Source organism: Strix aluco, chromosome 5, assembly GCF_031877795.1.
Source record: "Strix aluco isolate bStrAlu1 chromosome 5, bStrAlu1.hap1, whole genome shotgun sequence".
Taxonomy (NCBI): domain Eukaryota; kingdom Metazoa; phylum Chordata; class Aves; order Strigiformes; family Strigidae; genus Strix; species Strix aluco.
Genome location: NC_133935.1, coordinates 37,572,559 through 37,599,277, shown reverse-complemented (window position 1 = coordinate 37,599,277; position 26,719 = coordinate 37,572,559). Strand labels below are relative to the sequence as shown.

The 26,719-nt window shown below is 37.1% G+C and overlaps 1 protein-coding gene across 8 annotated transcripts; it reads right to left on the bottom strand.

Moving 5' to 3' along the window:
* Window positions 1–316: 316 nt before the first annotated feature.
* On the bottom strand, window positions 317–26,719 carry CEP83 (centrosomal protein 83). 8 transcript variants are annotated; one of them, XM_074827050.1, is made up of 16 exons: window positions 26,639–26,719; window positions 20,090–20,248; window positions 19,580–19,730; window positions 18,254–18,346; window positions 17,834–17,965; window positions 13,895–14,146; window positions 12,429–12,560; window positions 10,312–10,426; window positions 8,813–8,957; window positions 8,529–8,678; window positions 7,769–7,844; window positions 6,493–6,650; window positions 3,657–3,786; window positions 2,675–2,778; window positions 1,857–2,037; window positions 317–1,217 (listed from the first exon to the last, which is right to left on the bottom strand). In XM_074827050.1, the coding sequence occupies exons 2-16, from the start codon at window positions 20,236–20,238 to the stop codon at window positions 1,032–1,034; spliced, it is 2,154 nt and encodes a 717-aa protein (XP_074683151.1). In that variant the 5' UTR covers window positions 20,239–20,248; window positions 26,639–26,719; the 3' UTR covers window positions 317–1,031. The 8 variants fall into 8 exon arrangements, 7 of the variants coding, with proteins under 7 accessions (XP_074683151.1, XP_074683149.1, XP_074683153.1 ...); XM_074827048.1 differs by lacking the exon at window positions 26,639–26,719 and adding an exon at window positions 26,351–26,563; XM_074827052.1 differs by lacking the exon at window positions 26,639–26,719 and adding an exon at window positions 26,404–26,556.

Below are 26,719 nucleotides of genomic sequence, written 5' to 3'. Positions count from 1 at the left end.
CACTGTTTTCCTCAGAGAAATCTAGCAAATTCCCAAGAAAGTGCAATACGATCCTTATACTTACATACTGTATGGAAAATCAAAAAAGGAGCCTCTGGAGAGAAAAGTTGAATCCTTGACAACTTCATCATATGCACTGTAGTTATCAAGTGTCTGCATATCTCACTCTCTCATACTTTCACTGCAGTATTTTGAAAAAAATACCCCAAAAACCAGATAAAACACTTCCAGGGAAGTTTTCACTAAGAAGTCCAAAAAAAAAGTTGATCCGTTTAAAGCTTCTGTTACTAAACTGATCATTTTTTAAAATACGTTCAACCTTGAATAAATAATTTTATTCTAGTTAAGTAAAAAATTACAGTAGCAACAAATAGAAACTTACATTTTCATAATGTGAAGGCAATTTGTTATACTTCAGCTCTACTACATCATATTAAAAAACCCAATTATTGCTTACTCCAGTTATAAAAATACAAGAGGCACATTGTCAGGGGTAGCAAGTAAACATTTTCAGCCCTTCTTCCATTTCACTTCATCCTCTCTATCTGAATGGGAACTTCAAAATAACAATCCCAACACTGTGGATTACTGCATTGTTAACAATCAAAACAGCAACCCAGCAAAACTCCACACTGATACTCCTTCAGTGTAGAAGTTAGTGTAAGAGGATATTATCAAGTAAGTATTAAGGACTTATCAAAAAAATTTGCTTTCATTTTAAATGTCAGCACAACCCAAACCTTGATATATGTTTTTTAAAGTGTCGTGTGAGGAGATTATTTCATATGTTTTGACTTCCAAATAATTTTACATCATTTATACAAAAACATTTCAAAATGTAGTTATTCTTTCAATGCTTTTGTTTTGCACCATTATAGTTGATAATTTATGACAGTCTATCAAAAATACAAAACTATGCAGAATATATTTTATGCTATTCAGGCACATACAAGCATGTTTTTGGCAAAATATGAAAAGCATGTACAAAGGATAAGCTACTGAAAACTAATAGCATGTAGAGTTCACAGATTTTATTTGGAGTCCTCATTTTGTACATCACCTTCTCCAGTGATCTTGATTCTAGCCAAGTCCCCGTATACACCCACTGTTACTTGCTCTCTAGATGGCCCAAGATCTTGCAGCTGTTTTCTCTGTGTGGTTTCTAGTTCTTCCAACCGCTTGCGAAGCAGGGAGAGCTCTCTTTGATGCTGTTCCTCCTTGAAATGTGTAAAAAAAAAAAAAAAGTGGCTCTATTACATTTTGCACACCTACAAGGGACCAAAACGAGCAATAATTTATTTTAATTAATGATTTTAAAATACAAATTGTGAAGTCCAAAATACCCTTATTCATTAAATTTTACTCTTCAGTGTTTTGTTCTGTCACTCACGATGCACACCATCAGCAAGAAATACTCCTCAGACGAAGAGGCACACAGACCTGAGGTCCCAATTACCATGAATGTGTAAAGTCAGCCTGGTCAACCTCAGCCAGAGAGACTTTCACCTGCAGAAGCTCACCGGAGTACGTATAATGCAATACTGCTTTTTAATAATGAAACCATGGTGTGAGAACACCACTATGGTATTTCTCGCCCAGAAGGAGCCATTTAAAGCCTCTCAGAAGAAGGTTAAAGTACAAAGAACCAGGTTAAAACTGCCCGTTTGTTACATTCTGTAACATATTGTTTGTCTTTCAAGTACTCCTTCCTATTGCGAGGAACGGAACATCACTAGAAGCATTCCTCAAAGCTTCCTTTCTCTGTTCAAAGATCAAATACTCCTTCCTTAATACTAAGGTCTGTTCCAGTACCCTCTTTTGTTGTTCTACTTTCACAATTTGTAATACATCACCACCTGAAGAAGGGGGAAGGACACTTCAGGCCCAGGAGGCAAGGCAGATGATGACATCATACTGACTGGATTGAGAGATGGTATGTTAGGATTCAGAATTAAACTCCGGAATTCATTGTGCCTACGTTGCAAATCCTTTAGTCTCTTCTGGAGCCGTGCATGTTCTTCATAGGAAACATTCTGCCTAAGAAATGAGATTTCTTATTGCTCAGAATCTTTATTATCCCACCACAGAAGCTGTTTACTATCCCTATGAAGGAAAACTATATACTAGAAGAACTGGAAGGTGGAAGACCTGTGTATATTCTTCTGCCTAAATATCTGAAAGTCCCTCTACATATTAAGCTATCTGCTGTATTACAGATTAGAATTTACATGGAATAGATTAAGCTTTTAATAGCATTCACAGCAGTGAGCCACAGGAGCCACATTAAATTAATTATTTGAATCAAGCCCTCCATAGGTGCTCAATGAAGAGAAAAAAATAGGAGTTTGTCTTTTAAAGAGGATGTTAAGTCTGTTTCTTTTGCAATTCTGAAGTCTTTTTCACTCCCTTCTTTTGAAAAGATTCCTGCAACTGCATCTATCAGATATTTTGCCTCTATTTCTTCCCAAAGAGGCAGCCCTGCAGTTGTTTTATAAGCTCTCAGCTGCCCATCCTAAAAGAACTCCATTCCAAGAATTCTAGTGTGGAAAATGCCAGTAGACTGGACTCCAGTTACTAAATTAAGTATCATGTATCTTCAAAAATACTTCATATTTGTAAGTCTGATCTTGGGCATATATCATTTTTCAAGTTAAGAAAAAGCAAAGTTTATTACCTATTTAACACCTGATTTTCTTTTTCTAATTCTTCCATCTTGGCTTCCAAAAGTTCTAGTTTCTCTTGCATCCTCCTTTGTTTATTATCATTGAGAGTCTTTCTCTGTAAAACAGATATTTCAAACAGGTAAGTAAAACCTTGATAGATTAGATCCTATTAAATCTACACTGTCCATGGTTTCAAGCTGTGACAGTTTTTAGGATTTTCCTTCCTCAAGAAGAGGTGCTGTGTTGTTTGAGGGTTCTGAATTCCCTTGATGGGAAAGAGAAGAGATGGAAATGCTCCATAGCTGCGCCTGGAAGGTGCACAGCTGTCAGTCACTCATTGGTCAGTGACTAACTCTACTAACAAACACTAACTGTATTTGAGAATTACAAAACTCATTCTTCAAATGACCATGTATATATAAGTATAAACATGAAAAAAAAAAATGTATTCTTGCTTGGGGTTTTTTTGGCTCATGTTGACCTCAACTTTTTACAACCTTAAAAGCTACTGGTAGATTTCATAGCCTGTATACATCTAATGTATAAAACTGCCAGTTAATCTTGAGCTTTTATAAACAATTAATTAGGTTTTCCTTTCAAGTTATTTCATAAAAAGCAAGCTTAGGAGAAGATAAAAAAAATTAATATTCCATCAAGGAAAAGTAGAACATCATTTGTCTAGTATCCGAAACATCATCCTTACTCACCAAGGAGCCCACCTCTTAAATAACCGTATACACACGTGTGCGCGCGCATGTGCAAAAAAAGGCTCACAAAAATCTTCGATGGCATTATAACAAAGTTGTTACCTGTAATATTCTTTTGCATATCACTTCAACCTATTTCTGTGCTAATCTTGAAGAACTGGATATATTTTGTTATTATATACAGTAGGCTGCAAATAAGATCTTAATACTAAAACAATTGTAGCTGGCCAAAGTAAAGCTGAACTTTTCATAAGCTGGATCATTCATAAAGGAGAAGTCAACGTGCCTTTTTCTGAGCAATGGCAGCTCGACATAACTTGTTCTTCACTTGGTTGTATTTCTCTTCTTTCTCTGTGATGCACTGAGTGAGCACATGCTTCTCCTCCAGCCATTCTATACGTTTGTATTCTAAAGTCCTTTGAAAAAATCAAGTTAAAAGATTAAGAGGCTATACAGACCAAACAGGCTCATAAGGCTCATAAAACACATGCACATCTTTTCACAACTCCTACCTTTATATACTTGAAGGATCTGGTTTAAATTTGATTGTGCTAACAATCTAATTATGACTAACAACATTCAAGCCTGTGCATTAACATCATCCTAGGTTTTGTTCAACTATGAGGCAAATTTTGAAAACTGATTCCAGTAAGCTAGTTAATTGTTAGCTGCTTGTTCATTTGGCATGCTGCCAAACCATCCACGGAAAATTTCAGAACAATCACACTGGAACACAACAGTAGACACCTATGCCAAACATCCGTTGTCAGAGGATCTGACAACTACCTTCTCCTTTTGGGAGGTAAGGTTAAGAGAATAGGTTGCTGCCTTGCACAGACTACTACGCCTTTGTAACAGAGAAGTACAGACTTGACTAGTATGTGCTCCCGACCAGAACAAACATCAACACAACAGGGAGCTCCTACTTGATACGGTTCCTAGACAACATTCCAGCCAAACACACACCACCAACAGCATATGTTATCTGTTTAGGCCTTTGCATGGTTAAAACATACTAAAATTAGGCTGAGTTCTCTAGCAGTGGATAGGAAAGGAGACAGTTTCTCTCTGTTGTCTTGTTTGTTTGGGCTATCTGCATTATGGGTCAAAGTAGACAAGAACTAACTGCGTATTTAACTACATTAATGTAAAAAAAAAAAGTAAAAATCAGAAGTTGAGATTCTGTGCAGCAGTTTTTAAGAAATACAGCCTAAGCCAAGCCACTTCTTCTTTTAAGAAATGCATCCATACCACTCCAGTCCTGGGCTGATTCAGTTTCCCCACAGGGACTTGGAATGAATCTCCATAAATTTCTCACCAAACAGCCTTTCCCTTCCCCACAGTAGCAGTATTGGGAATCATCCACTCTCATATCAGAACCGGGATCCTGGCCCACTTGGTACCTGTCACAGTTCTTTTAGTAGACACAGTGTGGTTTGTACCTTGCTATTGACTGTAAATAATTACTACTACCCAGGAACCAAACACTTTTCTTGAAAAGCACTACTTAACAGGAAAGGAGTTTCAATTGAGACAGTGGTTAAGAATACCATGAGGTGTTTTGTTCTTTGGTTTTTTTTTAAATGCCACTAATGCTGTTCCTGAAATGCTTAACAAGTGCCTGTTTGAGCTCATCTCTGATCTGTATCAGTCTCACAGTTTGCCTTCAGCCCTTTTTCTCATTTCACATTTTCATTTCCAAGCCTAAGATTGACGCAGCCAGGCAGGCAGCTGCTTTGCCTACTTATGGCTCAACCGGCATTATTTCATTTATCTGAAACTTTTTATCCTACTCTTTCTTATCTTTTGATCCTTATTCCACTTCCTCTTTAAGCTAGGTTGCTTTGGTGCAACTTAACTCTTGGAGTTCAAACTCATGAGAATTGCTGAACTGAGGAAGAAAGTCCCATCATCCACAAAGTCAGAAGAAGAATGGAAACGTGTCCCAAGGCTCCCAGGGTAACAGTAGGACAGTAAGACCTGAAGGACTTACCTGTAGGCTGCAAAGATGCTTAATTTCTGCAGGTTTAGCTTTGGTGCATCTCCCGTTATCTACAGACTTATACTACAATCTCTGAGGACTGCCAAGTTCCTTCCACTGCCTTTCCAGGAAAACCTACTCCTGACTGGTCTATGGTCCATAAATATGTAAGTGACATTGACAGTCTCACTCAAATAACAGTGACAATCTCACTCAAAACATGAATACACCTTCAAAAGTAAACATCCAAAGTATTTTAGCATGCTATGGGCAACTGAATATATTCTGCAGTCCCAATGCAATAATTTCTTCAAATGTTAAACTGAAAAGCAATACTTAAACTAATGACAACAAACCAACTGCAGTACCAATTTGCAGCAAATGAGAAGTTAAAACAAACAATGCTAGATTATATCTTTTGGAAGTTTTCTATTTAATCTGGGACTCTGACTTTTTAAAAAACCCACCACACAATAATCCAGTACACATTAGACATGTATTTGGTTATTAGGCTAGGAAATATGAAAGAGCCATTTCAGACTAACAAAATAATCTTTAAATTTCATTGCTATATGGAGTCTGAACAAAATTTGGTTTCCTTCAGCATTTATCAGCATATTTTGATGGTATGTGGTCAAGGTTGAGCAAAAAAGGAAAGTGATTATTTTTAATATTGATGAGAGGAACTAGAAGATACCCATTAAGGCTTTATTTGCCTCGAAACCTTATCAAAGCATAATACAATGCTTAAATGCTTTTTTCACCCTTAATGCTTAAACACTCTTAAAAGAGCTGTGTGTGAAACTCTAGATCCTCTTAAAGTAATATAAGTTTGACATTCACTTCGGTATAAATAGGATTTCATTTTATACAAATAGTGTATTTCACTAGTCAATAATTTTAACTGTAACAGACATGAATGGAAACAAACTCCTGTTTTTGAAGTAACCACAAGCAAAGCTTTTATACATACTGCATAACAGAAGGTATAGCCATTTTTTACAATTGTCAAATATTTCCTGTACATTTTTAATTTCTGACTTTATTCAGAATCTATAATCCATAGTTAAGTAATCCGCATGAAAGGAACACAAGCAGTATGAAAAGGAAAAGTAAAGCCAAAAGGAAGAAAAAAAATTACTTCTCTGTTTCCAGTTGAGCTTTTTCTGCCTGAGTCCTTGCATGTTGACATTCTTGTTTCAATCTCTCGATTACTTCCTTCAGCTTCTGATTAGACTCAAGCAAATCATTTTCTGATTGAGAAAGTGAGGCAAGCTGGAGTTGCATGTCATGAACTTGCTACAAAAAAGATAAATTTTTCCATTTGAGAAGGTATGCAAATAACTAACAATTAATTTTGAGATACTGAGATAGAGCAAAACGCAGACACCAACAGGCTGCGGTAGCTTTCCATGAGCCTTTCTTATTTGTCCCTTTTCTCCTTACTCAACAGCTTCTCCAGAAGCTTGACAGTAAATCGCTACTAGACAAAGAAGGTTTTCTATTGTAGTTAAAATGAGAAAGAGAAAGGGAGGCAGGAGTCTTCAGTCATTGATGTGTCCCCCAGAACTTAACAAATCCAACATTAAGCCCCAGAGCTGAACAGAACTCGAGCACCACACAACATTTAGTAACAGAGCTGTGGAGCTACCCAGACTCACTCTCTCTCATAACGCACAATGCGTTACAGCCAACAGCGGCTGTACCGACCAGTTAGCAAAAACAAGTACAGAGTCTGAAAAGTCCAACCTCTGCCACCAGTACATAGAAAGGATGGTTTCCCTTTCCTCTTCCTCTCCCCACATGGACACACAGATACCCCAATTTCTGGAGAAAAAAAATATTTCCTTGAACTTCCAAGTGTACGCAGATTGCAGACTACTTCGATGAACAGCTGTGTTCTTACCTACTAAATAACATCATGGGCAAGCAGGAGTTAAAAGAATTAGGGTTTATTTTCAACACTGCCATCAATTCACTCTGCAATAGAAATATACCTCTTTACACTAGTTTATTCATTTATGAAACATCTGTTAAGCACTTGAAGAACCTCAGATGAGAGATGCAGTGTAAATGCAAAGCATTACCTAGAAACAATTTATAAGTCTCCATGGAAACTGAATCTCTAGCTAAACAGTGCATAAGCGTATTCAATATACCAGTCTATAAACATTCAGCTTTGAAATCCTTGGTACCCAACAACACGCATGAAGCAAAAAGCTGTAATCCATTTATAAAGGTCTAGGAAACCATGACTGATTTCTGAACACCTTCCCTTTTAAATATTTGTTGCATGCATTTTGTCCCTCGGGAAGAAAAAGCCTTAAAAATTCAATCTAATCTTCAAACACTGGACATGGTAACTGCAGGAAGGATTGTATTTCTCTATAAAACATTACAATGCAATATAACCTTACCTGTTTCAGATCAGCACTTTCACATTTCTTTTCTTCCAGCTCCTCTGTCTGAATAGCTTGCTGTTGAATTTTTAATCTAAAATTGTATAAGACATCCTTATTTTTATCTAATTAAAATATAGATGTTAGAAGTTAGGACAAATCAATCTGACAATAGATTATATTGCATAATTTGAAAGGCTGACAAATATTTAAGTAAACAATGATTAAAAATATATTTTTATTGATTATTTGAATTCATATGGGAGTAAGAAATACACTGATGTGTTTGCTTTTGCAGTATGACTTCTGCTCATTTTATCATACAGACCTTCATACAAATACTAGAGTAAAACAACTTCACTGAGAATTATTATAATAACCAACTCAAAGAAATATTGTATTAGGGTCCCAGTTTGCCAGCTGCTGATATGGTGCCATTGTGGAAAGAGAAATGGTTTACTCTAACACTGATGCTATGCCAGCAGCCAACATGGACCCAATTTTAACAAAACTGAGTATTACAAAATTTTGTCTTTAAAATATTCATAAAAATCATATAATTTTTAAAGGTTTGGATGAAAAATGTCAATTTTTTTAAATGGCACATTTTTAATTCTTCCCTCTTTTTACACAATGCAAAAGATAGTTTTGTTTAATTTACCATAATGAACATTTGTGTATCTATGAATAGCAAACTTTTATACTGACTACTGTAAAGAAATTAGGAGGGGAAAAAAAAAAAGAGAAATTTGTGTTAAGGTTAGAAAAGCCACACTACCGCAAACACTGAAGTTCCTTTTTGCTAGATTCTTCTGCCATCTGTACAACACGTAGTTTCTCTTCATACTGATCCTTTTCAGATTGTCTCCAAGTATCTTGTTCCAGTTTCATCTTCTCTAGATCAGCTAATCGGTTCTCGAGTTCTAACCTGAGACATCATTCAACATGCACACAAGAATCATGACAAAATGCCAGAAGTGTTTAGTTGCTAAGAATGATATTTTTAAAAGTTACTCAAAACACTCCTCTTTTAGAAGTTGAGCAGTAAATCAACAAACATACTTTTCATCCTGTAAGGCTGCAATTTTTTCAAAAACTTCCTCTTTGGCAGCTTGCACTTTACGAATTAGCTCCCGATCCTTTTCTACTAAAAGCACCTTATGACGTTCAACAGCTGCCTTAAGAATTTCCTTGTCTGACAGCAATCCTGCATCATACATTAAAAAAAGTTAAAATGTCATTATTGATATCAACCTGATGAAATCCAGTATTAAAATAACTTTATAAATTGATAGAAGGGAGCTAAAAATCACAAGTCACATGTTAAAATGAATGTATGGGGAAAAAAGCCAAGAAAAACAGAAGAGACATGGCCTTTCTTAGTGTAACAGTAACATTTCAAAAACTTCTGAAGAGTAAGCATTACACTGGAATCACTGTCTAGAAGTGTTCCACAATAGCTACGAAAAGGTCAAGCGAGAAAATCTGTTATTTTTTTAATGGAAAAGTTTATGGTAAACAGTAACTGGTTACCAGTGAAACCATAGTAACCTGGCTGCAATAAATCTTGCATTTTAATCCACTCGTATTACCAAATGAGGCAATTCCAAAATTATGACTCTATAGGCAGGGACAAAAGATGAAAATTAAAAGTGTGTGATCAAGACACCTGTGTTCACTGGCAAATAAGCCAACATGCATTAACAATGATTCCTGGTTATTTAGCTAATTCAGCGATACAAATTGAATTCCACAGCAAGTTCAGGTTAGCTTAAACCTTGTCAGCAATTAGTTTCATATTTCATAGGGTCCAACACTTTTAGTTCACAATATACCGTAAGTCAATAAAGAAAACACCACTTTTTAGTTGCTCTTAGAGAATTTAATACTAAAGCAAGTGAACAGAAACAACTATTCCAGGAAGATGAAGGTACTGTTTTGGGGTTATGGCAAATCAGAGAGGACAGTCCCCTCAAAAGATGTGTAGTGATTTAAATCAACATATAACTAGTACTGGAAAGCTTTGGCCTTTTCATTCCAGAAAGCTACTTCAAGTTGCCTACATACTCAGCTGTATTAGGTAGCTCAGAACACTGCCTATTTTCTTCAAAGCATAAAGCTAGAAATTGTATTTTGTTTCACATGGCAGCCTTACCCAATTGTTATCAATTCCACAGACACAGAATCAGAAAACAAAACGACCACTGAAGCCCTATGGTACTTTAAGGTTTCAAGCAGAGTGTGAAAGACTTGAGAATTTGGCAATAATAGAAAAAAAAAAAAACATATGAAGTACACAATTTGAAACAGATTACCCTCAAACTGTGTCACAAATTCACTAATTTATATAAATGCAAAATTGTTCTGTAACTGTTCTTCTTGACCTAGTAGATCAAGTGAAACAACACCGTTATTTCAGGTATAAAATGAACTGTCAGTTCTATGACCTAGACCAGAAGTAGAAGGTGAAGGCTGCTGGGGAACATTTGGAGGAAAAATAATTGTAGTATTCTAATTAGAAGTTACAAAAGAAATAATTAGAAATTAATTGCACGTTTTACCATCCATTTCACTTTGAATCTTGTTTCTCTCTCTTTCTACCTCACTCTTTGTTCTTGCTGCCTCCAGTTTGACATTTGTTATTTCCAGTTTATGTGAATGTTTAAGTTCTTCTACCTATGAATTAGAAAAAAAACCCAAATCAACTAAAATAAATATATATATATTTGCAGCTTCACTGTATGTTTTTCATGTGATACTTTGCTAACAAGAAAATCTGCCAAATAATCATGGACTACACTTACTTTAAACATACCCTAAATTTTTTCTTTTCATCCACTGCTTTCCTGAAGCCAATCTAGAATATCCACTCTTGTCGGTAATTTTTAATGGTGATTATATAGATACTGTAACACTAACTGTATTGGCATGATCTGATTTTCTAAATCATAATCAGTGCTATTACAGGTTTTTATTAATTCCTCAAGTCACACACTGAAGATTATTGAATGAGTTGTCAGTCATCTTGAAATGCAAGTTTTATATATTCCATGTTATTGAGCACCAATTAAAGTGCTCAAACACAATGTATATTCCAGGAACCAGGCTGTCTGACTAGTGACATGTATTTCATCTTTAACCAGCCAGTTATTACAAGCTACAATGTATAAAAGTTACTCTTTTAAGAAGCCTTGGTGATATATGCACAGGATTGCCTGTGAAAGCTTGGTTTCTGAGTAAATACTACACATTCTACAACCTAGCTTCCAAATATTGGGGTATTTCTGAAAAGACTACTCCTTGGAAATATCTTGCTATGACACTGATCCAAACTGCTAAGACCCTGATGCCTCGCTAACTCAAGCATTAGCGTGTCAGTTTACACATACTTCACTTCTGACTAAAGATCCTTCAGAGTCAAGCTAAAATAAACTTACATTTAATTTCCCTAAGTAAAACAAAACAGTGATATGCAAAAACAGATTATCAATTGCTCTCCCAAGTAATTTCAATTTGGTAACTACTTACTTTAACCCCTGACCTCCTGGAATGCTACACAACTTTCTCAAAATCCAGGTCTTCATAGTTTTAAAAGTGCATTTAAATTCAAATACTTCTCTACAACAGTGACATACACATCAAATGGCCTCATAAAAGCAGGAGCTTTAAGAACATCAAATCAAAGACAATTATGGCTTGCATGGAAACTTTCTATAGTTTAGGCATTTGTACGCAGTAATTACATGGTCAATGAGAATTAAGTATCTAGAGGAAAGGACTTATAATGAAAATCCATTCACAATGACAATGTAATTACAACCTGCTAGCATATGCAAGTGGCAAAAGGTTAAGAATGACATAGCAGCTTATTAAGTAACTACACAGTGGATTTGGTTGCTTAAATACTAAGTTGAGAACATTTCGGGGCAACTTGCAAAGATTTAAGGTGGCTTTTTTAAGGCATAAAATCCGGAAGATGAATGTGTGCACCTGTGCTCAGGAATAAGTTTGAATGGGTGCAGAAGGAGGTGGAGGTTAGTTTAGAAATTAGTTTCTACTTTCTTCCCTACAAGAAACACACTGAACATTTTAATTTTCTCCTGCTTCTGGAGGTGAGCAGAGAACACCAGTTGATATAAAAAGTAAACACTGTAACAATCTTCTGTATATTCTGATAGACAATTAATTTAAAAAGACTTTAACAGAAGTTTCCCCTCCTATTTATTGTTCATGTGAGACAAGTATTACACATTGTATAAAGAGGCTTTAAATACTGGTATAGGTATATCCTATTCTTACAGTAAATTAGAACTTTTTTGTATTAAGGACCAAAATGAAATATTTCACACTCATAAATGTGCACTGTAAAGCCTGTTTTGAACTAAATCTGAGATTGTTAAAGAACAACTATGGTAGAAGTTAAAAGTTTTCTTCCTGTAGTGTATCCTTCTTGAGTAAAAAGAGCATAACCTCAATCTCTAGAGATACTTTTAGGGATGATGCTTTTCCTGTAAAGTCACATATTCTGTATCTTCCAACTGAAATTGGGAAAAAAATCCAAACCTATTTTAAGTCACAGCAGAAGACAGTTACTTTATTCTTATTGTAAAACAGAAACAGAAAAACTTAAACATAACAGGATATGAAAAATGTACTTCTGATACCAAAAAGCACTTACTTTAGCAGCTAAGGAATTGACTTCTCGTTCAGATTTGTGAAGTTTGCTGGTTAAGAGAATGTTTTGCTCATGACTCATCTGCAGTTCTTTCTCAATTCGATCAATCTGTAGCTCAGCAGACTTCTTTTCTGCCTTGAATAAAGGAGGTATTAGTAAGATGTTTGGAGCAGGGCTGTCTCTTGCTATTCACTTGAAAGGTTCAATTGATCTGGGCTTTCAGATATCACTGACCTTATATATTATATAATAATAATGTAATATATAAATAGTTATCTTTGCTCAACAATATGTTCCAATACAACAAAGGTCCTGAATTTTACTCAAAAGCCACAACTGTTTTTACTAACACTGCCTGCACAGAATCACACACATTTTCAGTCCTACTTCACAAGAGGCTGAGGTAATCTGACTTGGTTCGGAGGCAGCAGGTATTCCTATCAGTAAATTACTGGGCTGTAAACACCAGTATGATTATAAGTGGTGCTCAAAAATTGTTATATGTTGGCCTATGCAGTTACACTAACTGAAGAATTAACATCATGGAGAGGAAATAAAATGCAATTACTGTGAATTTTATAGACTCAAGATCCTGAGCTCTAGTAAGCATCAAAAAGGTAATCTAACCTACAATTTCATCTTCCCTTTTCTGAACTGGCCTATTTCCAGCAGGACTTCTTAAGTTTTCTAAATTAAGAATATTACAGCACTTTTCTTATTAAGTTGTGATCAGAGCATTTTATAACAAAGGTATACAGCACTGATAACAGTAAAAAGGAAAATGAACCATCTACCCATATGCTGCAACTGTGCAAGAAATCTGCGTGGAAAGATTCACTACCTAGAGAGAAAGCAAGTACTGACAGGAGGACTGAAGACCACAGATGAAGAATACAGTGGAACCCTAGGAAAATGTACAACAGGCCAGAAATACCAAAGTTTTTTTAAGGGACAGCAACAGCCAAGAACTAAACAATTGCAGTAACGTGTTCGAGAAAGGAGAGACAGGGGTAGGCAAGAAAGAAGATGACACATGAGAAAGGGATTAAAGAAATAGGGGAGCATCATATGACATTTTTGAAAAGAATAAAAAATTTACTGTAGCAGATTATTAATATATCATCAGTTTCTAACTCCAGACAAGTGACAAGTGCTGACATGTGCATCTTACTGACTGCAAACATGGGTATCACTTGCATTTTTAGAACAGAGATCATTCAACAGAATCTCTTGGTTGAGCTCCCCACCTTTTCAAAGCTGACTTGGTAGTACATGACTCCCAATGTACTTAGAATTTGGTTTTAAATCTGAAATGTACAAATTCAAATTGTGGAGTCAATGACAAAATTATCAGTCACTTCAGTGACAGTTCTATCAGGCCAAGCATTATTCTTACTACACTCTACAAGGAGGCAAAATTAAAAAAACCCAACCAACCAACCAACCAAAAAAACCCCACAAAATCTTACCTCTAGAGACCTTGTCATAGCCTGCATCTCAGCTAACTGTCGTACTTGTACTCTTTGAGCATTTTCTGCTTGCACACCACAATTGTCTCTTTCTGCTCTTAGTTCTGCTACTTCTGCTTCTAAGCCTTTTAATTTCTGATATAGTTGTGCCTTTTCTCTAGAGAGTGCCTCCACGCGTTTACTGTCCCTCGTGGGATCAACACTAAGCAGCTGATTATGGAGTTCTTCTTTATCTTTATCCAGCCTTGCAATCTGATAGTTGTTAATCAGAAAAACAAAAGCTTTTACATTGTTTAGGTGTCAGGCAACAAATACAGCAGTTGACAATTCAGGAAAGAGCAGCCATGTGCATTTAAAATATTAAGAAATTACATTCACATTTATTTTCTTTCTTATAGTAGGAAAACCAACAGACCCATTCTTCCATGCCTTTTTTGCTTCAGTTTTCACTGATAAGGCCCCCTAGCAGTCTGTGGAGTAAAGCAGTATTCAGAGTAGAGGAGGAAAATGTTAGGGTTCATTTAATCCACTGGACACACACAAGTCCTTGGAATGGATGGATCCAAGCATTTTCAAGGAGTTCACTGGTATCACAAGGCTATTCTTTATCATCTTTGAAAAGTCATGGTGATCAGAGAAGGTTCCTGATTACTGGAAAGAGGTAGACAGCACACCCATCATCAAGGGCAGCAAAAAGATCAAGAAGAAGAATCCAGATAACTATGGGATAGTCAGCTTCACATCAGTCTCTGTGAAGGTTATGAAGCAAAATCTCTTAAAAGCCATTTCTAAACACATGAAAGACAAGGTGATGGAAAGCAGGGCTTACCAAGGGCAAAGCGTGCCTGACCTACTTCTCTGCTTTCTAGAAAGAGGTGACTGGCACTGCAGACAAGGAGAAGTGGATCTTGTATACCTTGATTTTAACAAGGTCTTTGATACATACAGTCCCCCATAATCTTCTCTCTCACCAAATAGGTGAAATATGGGCTGGAAAAGTGGATGATAAAGTGGGTGGATGTCATGGTTTAACCCCAGCCAGCAACTAGGCACCACGCAGCCTCTTGCTCACTCCTCACCCCTCCCAGCGGGATGGGGAGGAGAATCAAAAAAAAGTAAAACTCATGGGTTGAGACAAGAACAGTTTAATAACTAAAATAAAATATTATTATAATACATGATAATAACAACAGTAATGAAAAGGAATATAACAAAAAGAGAGAGAAATAAAACCCAGAAAAGACAAGTGATGCACAATGCAGTTGCTCACTACCCACCGACCGATGCCGGAGCAGTGATCTGCCCTCCTGGCCAACTCCCCCCAGTTTCTATACTGAGCATGATGCTCTATGGCTATAACCCTTTGGCTAGTTTGGGTCAGCTGTCCTGGCCAGGCTCCCTCCCAGCTTCTTGTGCAGCTGCTTACTGGCAGAGCATGGGAAATGGAAAAATCCTTAACTTAGGATCAGCGGTCCTTAGCCACAACTAAAACATCAGTGTGTTACCAACATTATTCTCACACTAAATTCAAACCACAGCACTGTACCAGCTACTAGGAAGAAAATTAACTCTAACCCAGTCAAAACCCAGACAGTGGAAAACTGGCTGGGCTGCCAGGCTCAGAGTGATGATCAGTGGTGCAAAGCCCAGTTGACCACCTGGTGGGGTCTTTCTGAGACCAGTACAGGGTCCAGTACTTACTGATGTCCTCATTCATGATCTGGATGATGGAATGGAGTACACTTTCAGCAAGCTTGCGGGTGACACCAAACTGGGGCAAGATGGTGAATGTGCTGGAAAGCAGAACTGCTATTCAGAGGGATCGGGACAGGCTGAGGGAATGGGCTGACTGGAACCTCTTCAACAAAAGAAAGTCATGCATCTGGGATGGAGTAACCCAACGCAACAGTACAGGTTGGGGGCAACTGTCTAGGAAGCAGCTCCATGGAAAAGGATCTGTGGGTCCCAGTGGACATCAAGTTGAACATTAGTCAGCAGAGTACCTTGCAGCAAAGATGACCAACTGCATCCTGGCAGATTAGCAGAAAGATAGCTAGCAGATCCAGGGGAGTGATCCTTTGTCCCCTTCCAGTACTTGTAAGACTGCACCTGGAGTTTGTGTCCAGTACATGAAGAATAATGACAAACTGGAGCAAGTCCAGTGGATGGCCACCAAGATGGTCGGGGGTTGGGGAAAGTGACTTATAAGGAGAACTATGCCTCTTCAGCTTGAAGAAGAGGAGGAGTTGCATGGTGATGGGAAGAGAGGCAACGGACACAATTTGGAACATGTGAATTCCAATTAGATATTAGGAAAGAGGTTTACCGTGAAGATGGTTAAATAATGGAATAGTTTGCCCAGAAAGGCTGTGGAATCTCCACCCTCACAGATGTTCAAGATGACTGGATATGGCCCTGAGCAACTCAATCTCATTACACTCCAATATTTTAAGAAGGATGTTGGACTAGAAAGAGGTCTCTTCCAACTTATATTATGATTCCACAATTCTATAACTACAACAGAACTCAAATCTGCTAGTAACTCAAGACAGCCAACATGATTGGGCCCTGCCAGACAGAAAATAAAGCAAAAAAAAAAAAAAAAAAAGAGTTTTTTTGTTACAAGGTAGTATGATAGGTACAAACTAATCTCAAGACTGTAACTAACAAACAGATTATAAATATATAGATTGTAGTGTTTCAAAATGAGTTACATGGACTGAATGTAATATTGGGGCAAAAGATTGAGAAAATAAGGTATGTAAGAGTTTTCTTGGTATTTGGAGAGTCCAAACTCTGATCTGCAGCACAGCTTTTAGAACTTGCATCAGTGATCTCTATGGAGCAAAGCCAATTTCTGCAGCAAAAGCCCTCCAAATTCCTTTTATGAGGAGATTCGAACATTTATTGCATGACATGCCCAAGGAATCATTTAAGAATTAGGATGTTTTTGTAGCCTCTGTGTGCTAAATGGCATGGAAGCTTAAAAAGGCTTTAAGAAAGAGAAACGAGATCACATTGCACCCTGGGCTCGAGGTAGTTTCATTCTCTGTAAGTGTGCTAATTAGCTGCAGGACTAGCACAAACTCAACAAGCCCACAAGAGAGGCAGGCTGTAGAGCAGCATGTGGGTTTAACTCCAGGAAGGACAACTGTTCTGTTTTCAATGCAATACATTTGCAAATTTGGATTGATTTTGAAAGCAATGATTGCTTTGATTTGTGTCTCGTGTTTAGACTAATACATTCCAATCTGGCATCTTAGGATATATGCTCCCAGACAAATACTTAAATGAATATGCAAATGACATATGCAACACTCATTTATACCACTGCATATATTTAAAACATAAATAAGCTGTCAATTTATTTAGCTACACTTTTGAAAGTCCAATTCTGAAAATTCATGAATGGTTTATTCAAGAGTTAATACAACTGAAATAAAGTTACTAAAGTTTTCATTACCTTTTTGACCACCACTGTCATGATCCAACTTAATTGAAAAATGTACCCTTGTCTGGTATTAACAGTATCTTCTGCTGCCTTCTTCTTGGATTAGTTGTCACACAAATAATTTAAAATCTAAACATACATCAGCTGCTTAGATAACTTATTAATTTCAGATTACTGTAATGTCTCAAATTCCATCACAAATGCAATTAAAAAAGGCATTAAGCAAAGCTACTGGCTGTCATTTATCAGAAGGCAAATCTATTCTTACTTTTAATAGCACAAATGATATTGCGACACATCACTGAACAAACCTACAGAGACAGCTTTAGGCGAAGTCACAAAAGTATTTTGAGAATTAAGAGAACGGAAACAAACACTACATTATGAAGTGGTGTCAAACTGACAACCCATCAAGTACCAACGTTTTCATGGTGTTCAAGCAGCTTTGTCATCAGACACACTGTAAGCTACCATAACATTCTATGTACCTCAGCCTCATATTTTATTTTCTTCTCTTCTAAAATACGTGCATGTTCTTCCTTTTGATGTTCAAATTCTGATTTCAGAAAAGTATATTCATAACGAAGTTTGTTATATTCTGTTCTGTATTTTTCCACTTCCTAAGTTAGACAAAAAACCAAAAAACATCAGTCAGAGAAGTTTTCAGATTTATTTCCTTCAAGTTTCCATGCAATGTTCCTATCATTTCACAAGTTATATCTGATGAACTGAATCCCTTCTTCTCCCTCTTCTAGGCTTTCAACCTTCACTGGCTGGGGCAACAGTACCAGACAAAGAATGTCATACCTTGCTCCCCTTTCAGTTTTAATTTCCTAAAGTTTTAGGAACAACTATAAACTGGTGATCACTACTCTAAATTAAATAGAATTTCAATACTTACTACTTACATTTTCTAGCTTCTGATAATGTTCTGTCATAGGAGATTCCAATTCCTGCTGTATTTGTGCTTTTAACAGTTCTAATTTTTGAGGAGTTAGCACCTTAAGACAAAAAGGTATCATAAATAACTAGTCATATTAATTTATTTACACTGTGATAGGACAAATAGCCAGGAATAAAGTATTTCAAATATGATTTTAGAAATCCTGCTTAATTTTCTATGTTTTTCTAAAGAATTTTCAGTAGTAGTTACAGAAGCAAAAACCCATGATATTAGTGAACTAAAAATATTCTGGGAAGATAACAGAAGCATTTAAAATGCCAGTATTTTTACTGGTAGAAGCAATAGAAATGTCAAGCTGAATTGCCAAGAGATTTATCTTCATGGTGGGGGAAGGGGGGAAGGAAAAGTGGTCTCACATAAAAGATAAAGAATTAGCGTCTGGAAAACTTAAACAGTAAGTGAACCAAGCCCAAAGAATCAAAATAATCAATACCAAACCAATTCTTTGTAAAACACATTAGATACATGTTCTCCAACAGATACATGGGTACTGGTTTGAAATGAAACTAAGATCAGGAAGGAATCCCTGCCTCAAAATCCATGCTGCATGGTATTTTGTTAAGTTTTCTTGGATATGCTTAACACAGCAAACTATCTACAAAGAAAAACTGTTTAAAAAAAATTTCATCCACAACCTGTGACATATTCTAATTTATCCTACTTTTTTTCCACTTATCTGTACCCTTATATCCCTAAAAACTAATTCTAGTTATGGAACATTGGCACATCTCCTCCATTCAGAGTCTGGGATCCTTTGTTAGATGCTATATTTGTTTCCTAAGAACATGTTCACCATTAGTTTAAGGAAACAAGCAGTTACAGAAAGTGTCATCTAAGTTATCTTAAATGTTGCAGGGTTTTTGTTTGGTTTTGTGTTTGTTTTGGGTTTTGTTTAAGATGAAGAAAGCTGTCATCATGAAGAGAAACAAATAGCTGTTTTTCCAGTCACTTATCCTAAGAGGTTTAGGCATTAAAGTTATCCTCCAGGGCAGATGATTCTCCTCATACCAGGAGAGCACACACAGAGAGTGAGAGTCTTATTATTAACATAGCACATAACAACAGGATTTGGAAGATGCAGTTAAACAAGAAAACAGTAATTTCAATCCATAGTCATTCTAGAGAAGAAACATTACTCAGGTTGGGTGAATTTCAAGATATCTGAAATACATTCAGGCTAGGTACATACATGTTACATAAACAGAAATATATGCATAGCCCTATTACAGGATTAAAATTCATATTAAGTCCTGCCAGTAAATTATCTCACCTGCATCTTCAGTTTTTCCAGCTCTTGTGTTTTACCCAGCAACTCCTCTTGATATTCAGCAAGAAGAAACTGAAATTTGTCATGAACAGTCTGCTTTTCAACTAACAACCGATTCAGTTCATCTTGTGAGTTTGTATATTCCTCCTGTAACCTGCAAGATAAAATACATACTTATTTTACATTTACCCCCTAAAATTATATCTTAAAGCTCAAAACACTCAGGTGCAGAAGCAAACATACAAATACCAAGTTAGAACTAAGCTATTAATATCTTCTTTCTGTAACATACTGAAAATTTATCCCATATTTACAAGGATAAAAAGTATTGCAGAAATATAATCTGCAATGTCTTAAGGTATTCTGAATTATTTTCTAATATGAACAACACTCAAATCTGTCCTTAAATACAGATATAGCTAACACACACACACACACATGAATCTCTTCCACCTAACATTTAGCTTCACCTTTTAACAGCTCAAATGAAGAAACATGTTTGAATTAGTGTACCTTAGATGTTCTGCCTTTATATTCTCGTAATGTGCTTTATGGTATTCACATCGCATGTTTACATCAATCAGAAGTTTTTGTAATTCTTGTGAATTAGCCGTGTCACCATTTCCAACCACGGGAGGAAGGCGATCGCCCAAAGCATCCATTTTATGACAACTGTTCACGATGAGTATAGAGAGGACAAAATAGAAATTAATGTATAACCTACAACACCATCCACTTTTCTGCTGACATCCCAGAAGATCAAATCACCTGGACAAATACAAGGACATGTAATCAGCAATCAAGTACATTCACAGTTCAAAGATTTCACACGCTACTTTTCCTTTCAGTACAGAAGAATCTGGACTCTGCTGTAACTTAGGTTAGAGACCTCTACTGAAAGGGCAACTCTCCTCTGCTCATTCTGCCTGCCCTGAAAAGTAATAGCCCTTCCAGGGTCACAGAATAAACTTGGACATGGAGATTATTTAAGTCAATACAGAATAAGTACAAGCACTTCTATCTGATAGATTACACGAAATGTTATTCTTATGCTGTACACTGAAAATCAAACTGTGATGCTAGTAATGCCCTAATCATGCTTTGTTAACCAGAGTTCAAACAGAGGCCACAGACATCAGACACATACAGCTTTTACTACTACTTATGACAGCCACAGTCTGTCACGCTGTCCTAACAAGTTGTACTACTCAGTACACCACCATTTCGGCTGGAAGGAGAACAGATAATTCTCACTGTTGAATTCCTACCAAGCCCTCTCTGGAGAAGGGTTAAGGTTGCATGGACAGTCTGGAAAATACCTGCCCAAAATTCAGCCCTGAAATATATCACTGATACATGCCACTTCCTCGTTTTCAAAGTCTATCTCGTGGTTTCTTGTGACCTTTCCAGAAAGAGTTTTGCTAAATGTGACAGTATCACATTGGTGTGAGAAAGCTGCAAATCAACAGATGCTGAGAAATGAGGAAGTATTCTAATATGCCTCATTAGTTCTTTCCAATATTAGAGGCAAGATGTATTAATCTGATCATTACTGACATTTCTAAAGGATCTGGGGGAGGGAGGAGTGTAACTGAATTTTAGGGAAGTTACAAAGCTTTGAAACCAACTACTCTGCCATTTTAGCTTTTGACATAACTGGACTGCTGCTCAAGAACTTCATGGTTGCGGTGTACAAAGTGTAATACAAAGTAACTTTGTACAAAGTAAAACTCAGACAGGAAAAATGTTGAATCTCTACCATCACTGCAAATACACCTTCTTTACATATACAGTTGAATATATAATGTTTTCGACCATTTCATTCTTTAAATCTTTCATGAATCTATCTTAAACACTTATCATTTGATTTTATAAACCCCTGAACTATAAGCGAGATGAAAATCTATCTTCCATACAGGAAAATGAACATTGCATGTCAGTGCCCATTCCACTAAAAGACATAATACCATCAAGAAAGTCTTACATTTAAGTTTTCTTTCCCATTTTTCCTTCCTCCATCACTAAGATGAGAAAAGGTCAGAGGAAAATCTACCAGTTACAACACTAGTATAGGTAAAGTGACAATAGCAGCTTTGCATTCTGCTTTACCCAAATTTGCTGAGAGAATAAGGGGAAAGAAATCAGTATAAAGAACACTCTCCTCAGTGAGTGTCTTATATGCACACTGATTTCAAATGTTAATAGCACAAGTTCTGAAAAACCTTCTAATCAATACAATATCTATTTTTTATTCCTGAATTTTGTTGGTTGTTAAGAAACAAAGCACAACAGCAATTTCCAAACTCTTTATATAAAGACATTTTCAATTGTTAAACCAACAGCTGTATGAGGAGAACTGGTCAGTGATCATAAGGACAATAAATGGTGTGAGAGGACAGAAAGTTTTGGTACACAGAGAAAACCCAAGGGTTATCATGATCACTGTGAAGAAAAAAAAAAAACAAACACCACACAACAAAAAACCAAACACCCCCCCCCCCCAAAAAAAAACCCCAACCAAACGCCCAAAACCAAAGAACACCCCACCATTGCTTTCATGAGTTACAGATACCAAATGTAACTATCAAACTGTAAGCCAAAGCTCAGAATTAGGAACACAGGATTTAAAGGTGGGGCTGAATCCTGCAGCCTACTTGAGTAAGAAGTATTTCTGAAGTGACATAACAGATATAAAGTCAAAGACACCAAAAACCCACTGCGTTTTCTGAGAACATATCAATCAAAAGAAAAAGATAAATGGAAGTGCAACCTTTTGTACTCTCAATTCCAAGCTGCTGCTGGTGGGAAGTCTATTATTCTCTCCTCACAGCTTTCGCTACTATCAAAAAGTGCACAAACTATAAAGCAAGACACACACCTGGTCATGTATTCATCTGCATGAAGACTTAATGAAAAAGAAAACAGGAAAGAACAGATGGAAAAAAATGTAGCTTACAAAACAATTGTTTCAGACTGTAAAAACCTAAGCAGTATATATTTAAGGAAACAAAACTATTTTGGCTTGCAGGGACATCTAGTGGCAAATTTAATGATTTGCATTCCTCGTGACAACTGTGAAACAAACTACAATAACATAGCGATTTCATCACTTCACAAGAGCCCTTTCCTTGAAATCATTAATAGCAACTTGTCATACTTAGCCTATTCACATTCTCACAAATAAAAAACTTCCCAACCCCCCAATCATAAAATAATTCCTGGCAGTGAACTGTCAACAGTCAAAATCATTTAGGGCTACAAATATATTACTAAGAAGAATTTCTTCTGTGCTAATGGCTTACAGTACTTGCTCACAGTCAATGAACTGACCTTAAATAATCTTCAAAATTACACAAGACTACACCGATAATTTTTCAGAAATATTTTAAAGGAACACTAGTTGAAATTTCTTCCTCTCTTGGAGATCTGTTCAAGAAGTAGAAGAACCATAAAACATACTTTAAATAAACTAAAACCACATCATATCTAAAATTAATTCTCCATATTTGCCAAATTTTATCACGTTACAGAACTGCAAGCTTGTATCAGTTGCCCCAAACTCATACTATGAAATCTTAACATCATCTTGTGCAGGTATACATATAAAGGTATTGGTGCAGAACCCTGAAATCTAGAAAATGCACACTCAGTAGCTAAAATAGCAATATTTATTGTAGAATATCTAGCTAAGTGAAACAACTCTATTAGTTTTCCAGGAATCACCTTTGTTTTGCCTTTCTTCTCCAATTGTTTATTTTCATACAGAGAAAAACATTGCTTAAAGACCTACTTCACATTTTCTTCTTTTACAAGATTTTTCAGCTATATCATTTTAACTTTTTGTCTTCTACAAGCATTTAAAATGGTAAGAATACCTGCGTTTAGAGAAAAATATGAAGATATCAATATAATTTTATTTATTTATATTACAATTTTTATTCCATGTTATTTACAACAGCAAGGCTTCCTTCTAGCTTACCTGGCATAACCAAATTACATGATTTCAGCATGTATTGGTAATTCACCTGAGTGACATCTATAACTCATTCACGGCTCTGCTTTCCATACCACAGCCACTTAAAACACATACATTTATCAGATTTGAGCACTGTTTTAAACAGTTAGGTGATACAATGAATGTAATTTTGCAACTGTTGATGAAAAAAATAACAGTATTTAGCCTTGTGCCATGTTTTGTTCAAGCAGTAAAATTATCAGTAAAATCTGTTGAAAGCCAAACAGCTGTTCCACACAATGTACGGTTTAATCCATTTGCCTGCTTCTGTCAGAACTCTAGACCTCTTCATACAGTCTTTCTTTTCTATTTTTCTAATCGAATCAGCCAAGGTCTTGCGAGCAAATAAACTATTTGCCTGAAAGAATAAGTGAGAAGTGAAACACAGCCTCATGAAAGTGACTCTTCAAACGCTACCCCTTCTCCTCCCTGCTTAAGAGTCTACAGTAAGACTAGATAAGGAACTAATGAAAAAGTGTAATCCAATACAAGAGCTTACTGTTACCAGGAATGGGGAGGTTCCACTCCTCCTTCCTTCATCCCCATTTCTAGATTTGACATTCATCAGAACCTCCCATGAACTGATTTAGCTCAAGAAGCCAACACACTTAAACAAGCAGAAAACGCTCAATAGTTTTTCTGTGAGGTCAGTGAGTCATGCTAGCTCATGGAAAAATCCAACAAACTATATCACCAGTGAAAGCAGGCAGCTGGTACTGGCTAGGAGAAAGGAACAAAGAGCCAAGTAAATAGGCAGGAGGAGGAGCAAGGCTTTCTCCTTTCAGGAGCAGAGCTGTCACATCATGAGCTCAGATGTTCACAAAATCATAACCTTGGAGTAGATACCTAGCTTTTAGACAGCCAAAGTTAAGTGAAACAAATTCTATCTTAAATGACTATGCAGCACATGAGAGATCAGATTTCCTATGAACATCAAATGAATTAAAAAAAATAGATAATTTGAGAAATATGAGAGCATATCTCTCACTACTTTAACAGTCTACTAATCCACCATCAGCAATTTGCAATAGTCAAAGTAATCACCTTAAAAATATAATAAATATATATATAGGAGAGAAAATATCAAAGAGAAACATGAAAACCTTTATTATAGGAAATTCCATAATCTGGATACTGCTCAGATGTCACTGTAGAGAATCCAGTGAAAATAAACACTTAATATCTTTGCCTACCTCAGTGCAGAAATTTTGGAGAACATCTGTACGATGTCTACATTACGGAAGACGTTAATCTCACTCAAACTACTATCACTTCCTTCACAACACTGTTCAAAGTACCAATTCCAACAACAATTAAGCATTCATTATTTCAGTGCCTATCCCTATACATGGCGCACAGTATCACGCTTTCAATTTCTGTCTTATACTAGACATATGGTTAATCATTAGGTGAAAAGCAACAAACAAGACTATATCTTAATTTAGGATAAAGGAAATTTTTTCCTTTAGCAACATACACTACTAAGTCAAACTGACAGCAGTTACTGACCAAAATGAAATTTTGTATGGGAGCTACAATTAGTAAATCTAGTTGTATTCAAGAACAGCTAGTTGTCCTGATTTTGGTTAGGATTGAGCTAATTTTTTCTTCTTAGTAGCTAGAATAGTGCTGTGTTTTGGATTCAGCATGGGATTTGGTATGAGAAGAACGTTGATAATGCACTGATGTTTTCAGTTGTTGCTAAAGAAAGCAAACACTTTTCAACTTCCCATGTCCTGCTAGTGCACAGGTGTACAAGCTGGGAGGGAGCACAGCCAGAGCAACAGACCTGAATTGGCCGACAGGATATTCTGTATCATACAATGTCATGCTCAGTATACAGAGGAGGGTTGACCAGGAAGCTTGTGCTCACTTCTGAGATTGTGGTTTTGGGATTCTTGCTTCTCTGGAATTGCTGGCCAGGAACGGGCTGGGCATCGGTGGGTGTGTGGTGAGCAATCACACTGTGCATTACTTTTTTGTATTTTCTATTATTATTATAATTTTATTTCAAATATTAAATTGCTTTTATCTCAAACTATGAGTCTTCTTACCTTTACCCCTCCAACTCTCTCCCCCATTCCCCACGGTGAGGGAGGGTGAACGAGCAGCTGTGTGGTGCTTGGCTGCCGGCCGGGTTTAAACCACAACACTAGTCTACATATGCCATGTAGGTTTTCCACTGTTTTCTCATGACAAGAGAGCTTCAAGCACACATGATAAACTTTTAGTCACTAGAATCTCATTCAAAGTTTTACTTGGGCATATGGATGGCTGCTTGTAACAAATAATTCTATAGCCCATAACCAAAACTCTTCTGAAAAATCACTTCCCTTTCATATTGACTTAAAAATAGAGATGTTCAGACAGGGCATAGGTCTCATGTTAGCATAAATATCCTACACCTCCTGTAGGCAGAAATATGATTATATACACCTTACAGTATGTGGACAAAGCCTGTGAGAGGCAAAGCAAGCTAAGTCACCATGAGATTTTTAATTTTCCTATGACTTATGGACATAGGGGCTTGGTCAGAGACACAATACTAATACGGGTGTCACACATCCCGAAGCACAGAAAAATAATCACTACTCTCAAACTGCACATGGCTGAAGTTCACTGGTGGAAAGCATGCAAGCGTTAACATTTGAAAGTCTGGCGGTGAGCGGGCTCTTCCCACCCCTGAACGTCACCGCCCTGGACTTGTGCCGGGCGATTCCCAAACCCACCACCCAACAGAGGCCGCAGCAGGCTCTTACCACCAGACGGGACACAAGACAACGACGATCGCACTCTGAGACGGGCTGCCGACCTCTCTTCCCGGCTTTGCAGCTCTCTGCTCGGTAACGGCACAGGGGAGGAGCAAAGCGGGCCGGAGCAAAGGCCAAAGAGCCTCCCAGACCGTACACCGCGAGAGGAAGCCCAAGCAGGAAGGCCCCAGTCCGCCTGCCCGCCCTCTCCTCAACGACGCCCTGCCCCTCACAGCCCAGCCCGCTCAGCCGGCAGCGGCCGCCACCGGTTCGAGGAATTTAAAAATGGCGCCTCACCTCTCGCCGGCGCCTCCGCCCGCCGGGGTCCCGCGGGGCGCGGAGCATCCTGGGAGCGCAGGAGCGGTCGGGGAAGGCGGA

What these genes read in the sequence shown, in the direction of transcription:
- CEP83 (XM_074827047.1), bottom strand. Translation starts at nt 24,137, where the DNA reads ATGGGGATGAAGGAAGGAGGAGTGGAACCTCCCCATTCCTG. An exon ending in ATTATCAGAAGCTAGAAAAT is followed by an intron (nt 17,966 to 18,253) that starts GTAAGTAGTAAG and finishes TGTCTAACTTAG; the next exon opens with GAAGTGGAAAAATACAGAAC. An exon ending in GAAAATCAGGTGTTAAATAG is followed by an intron (nt 2,038 to 2,674) that starts GTAATAAACTTT and finishes CTCATTTCTTAG; the next exon opens with GCAGAATGTTTCCTATGAAG.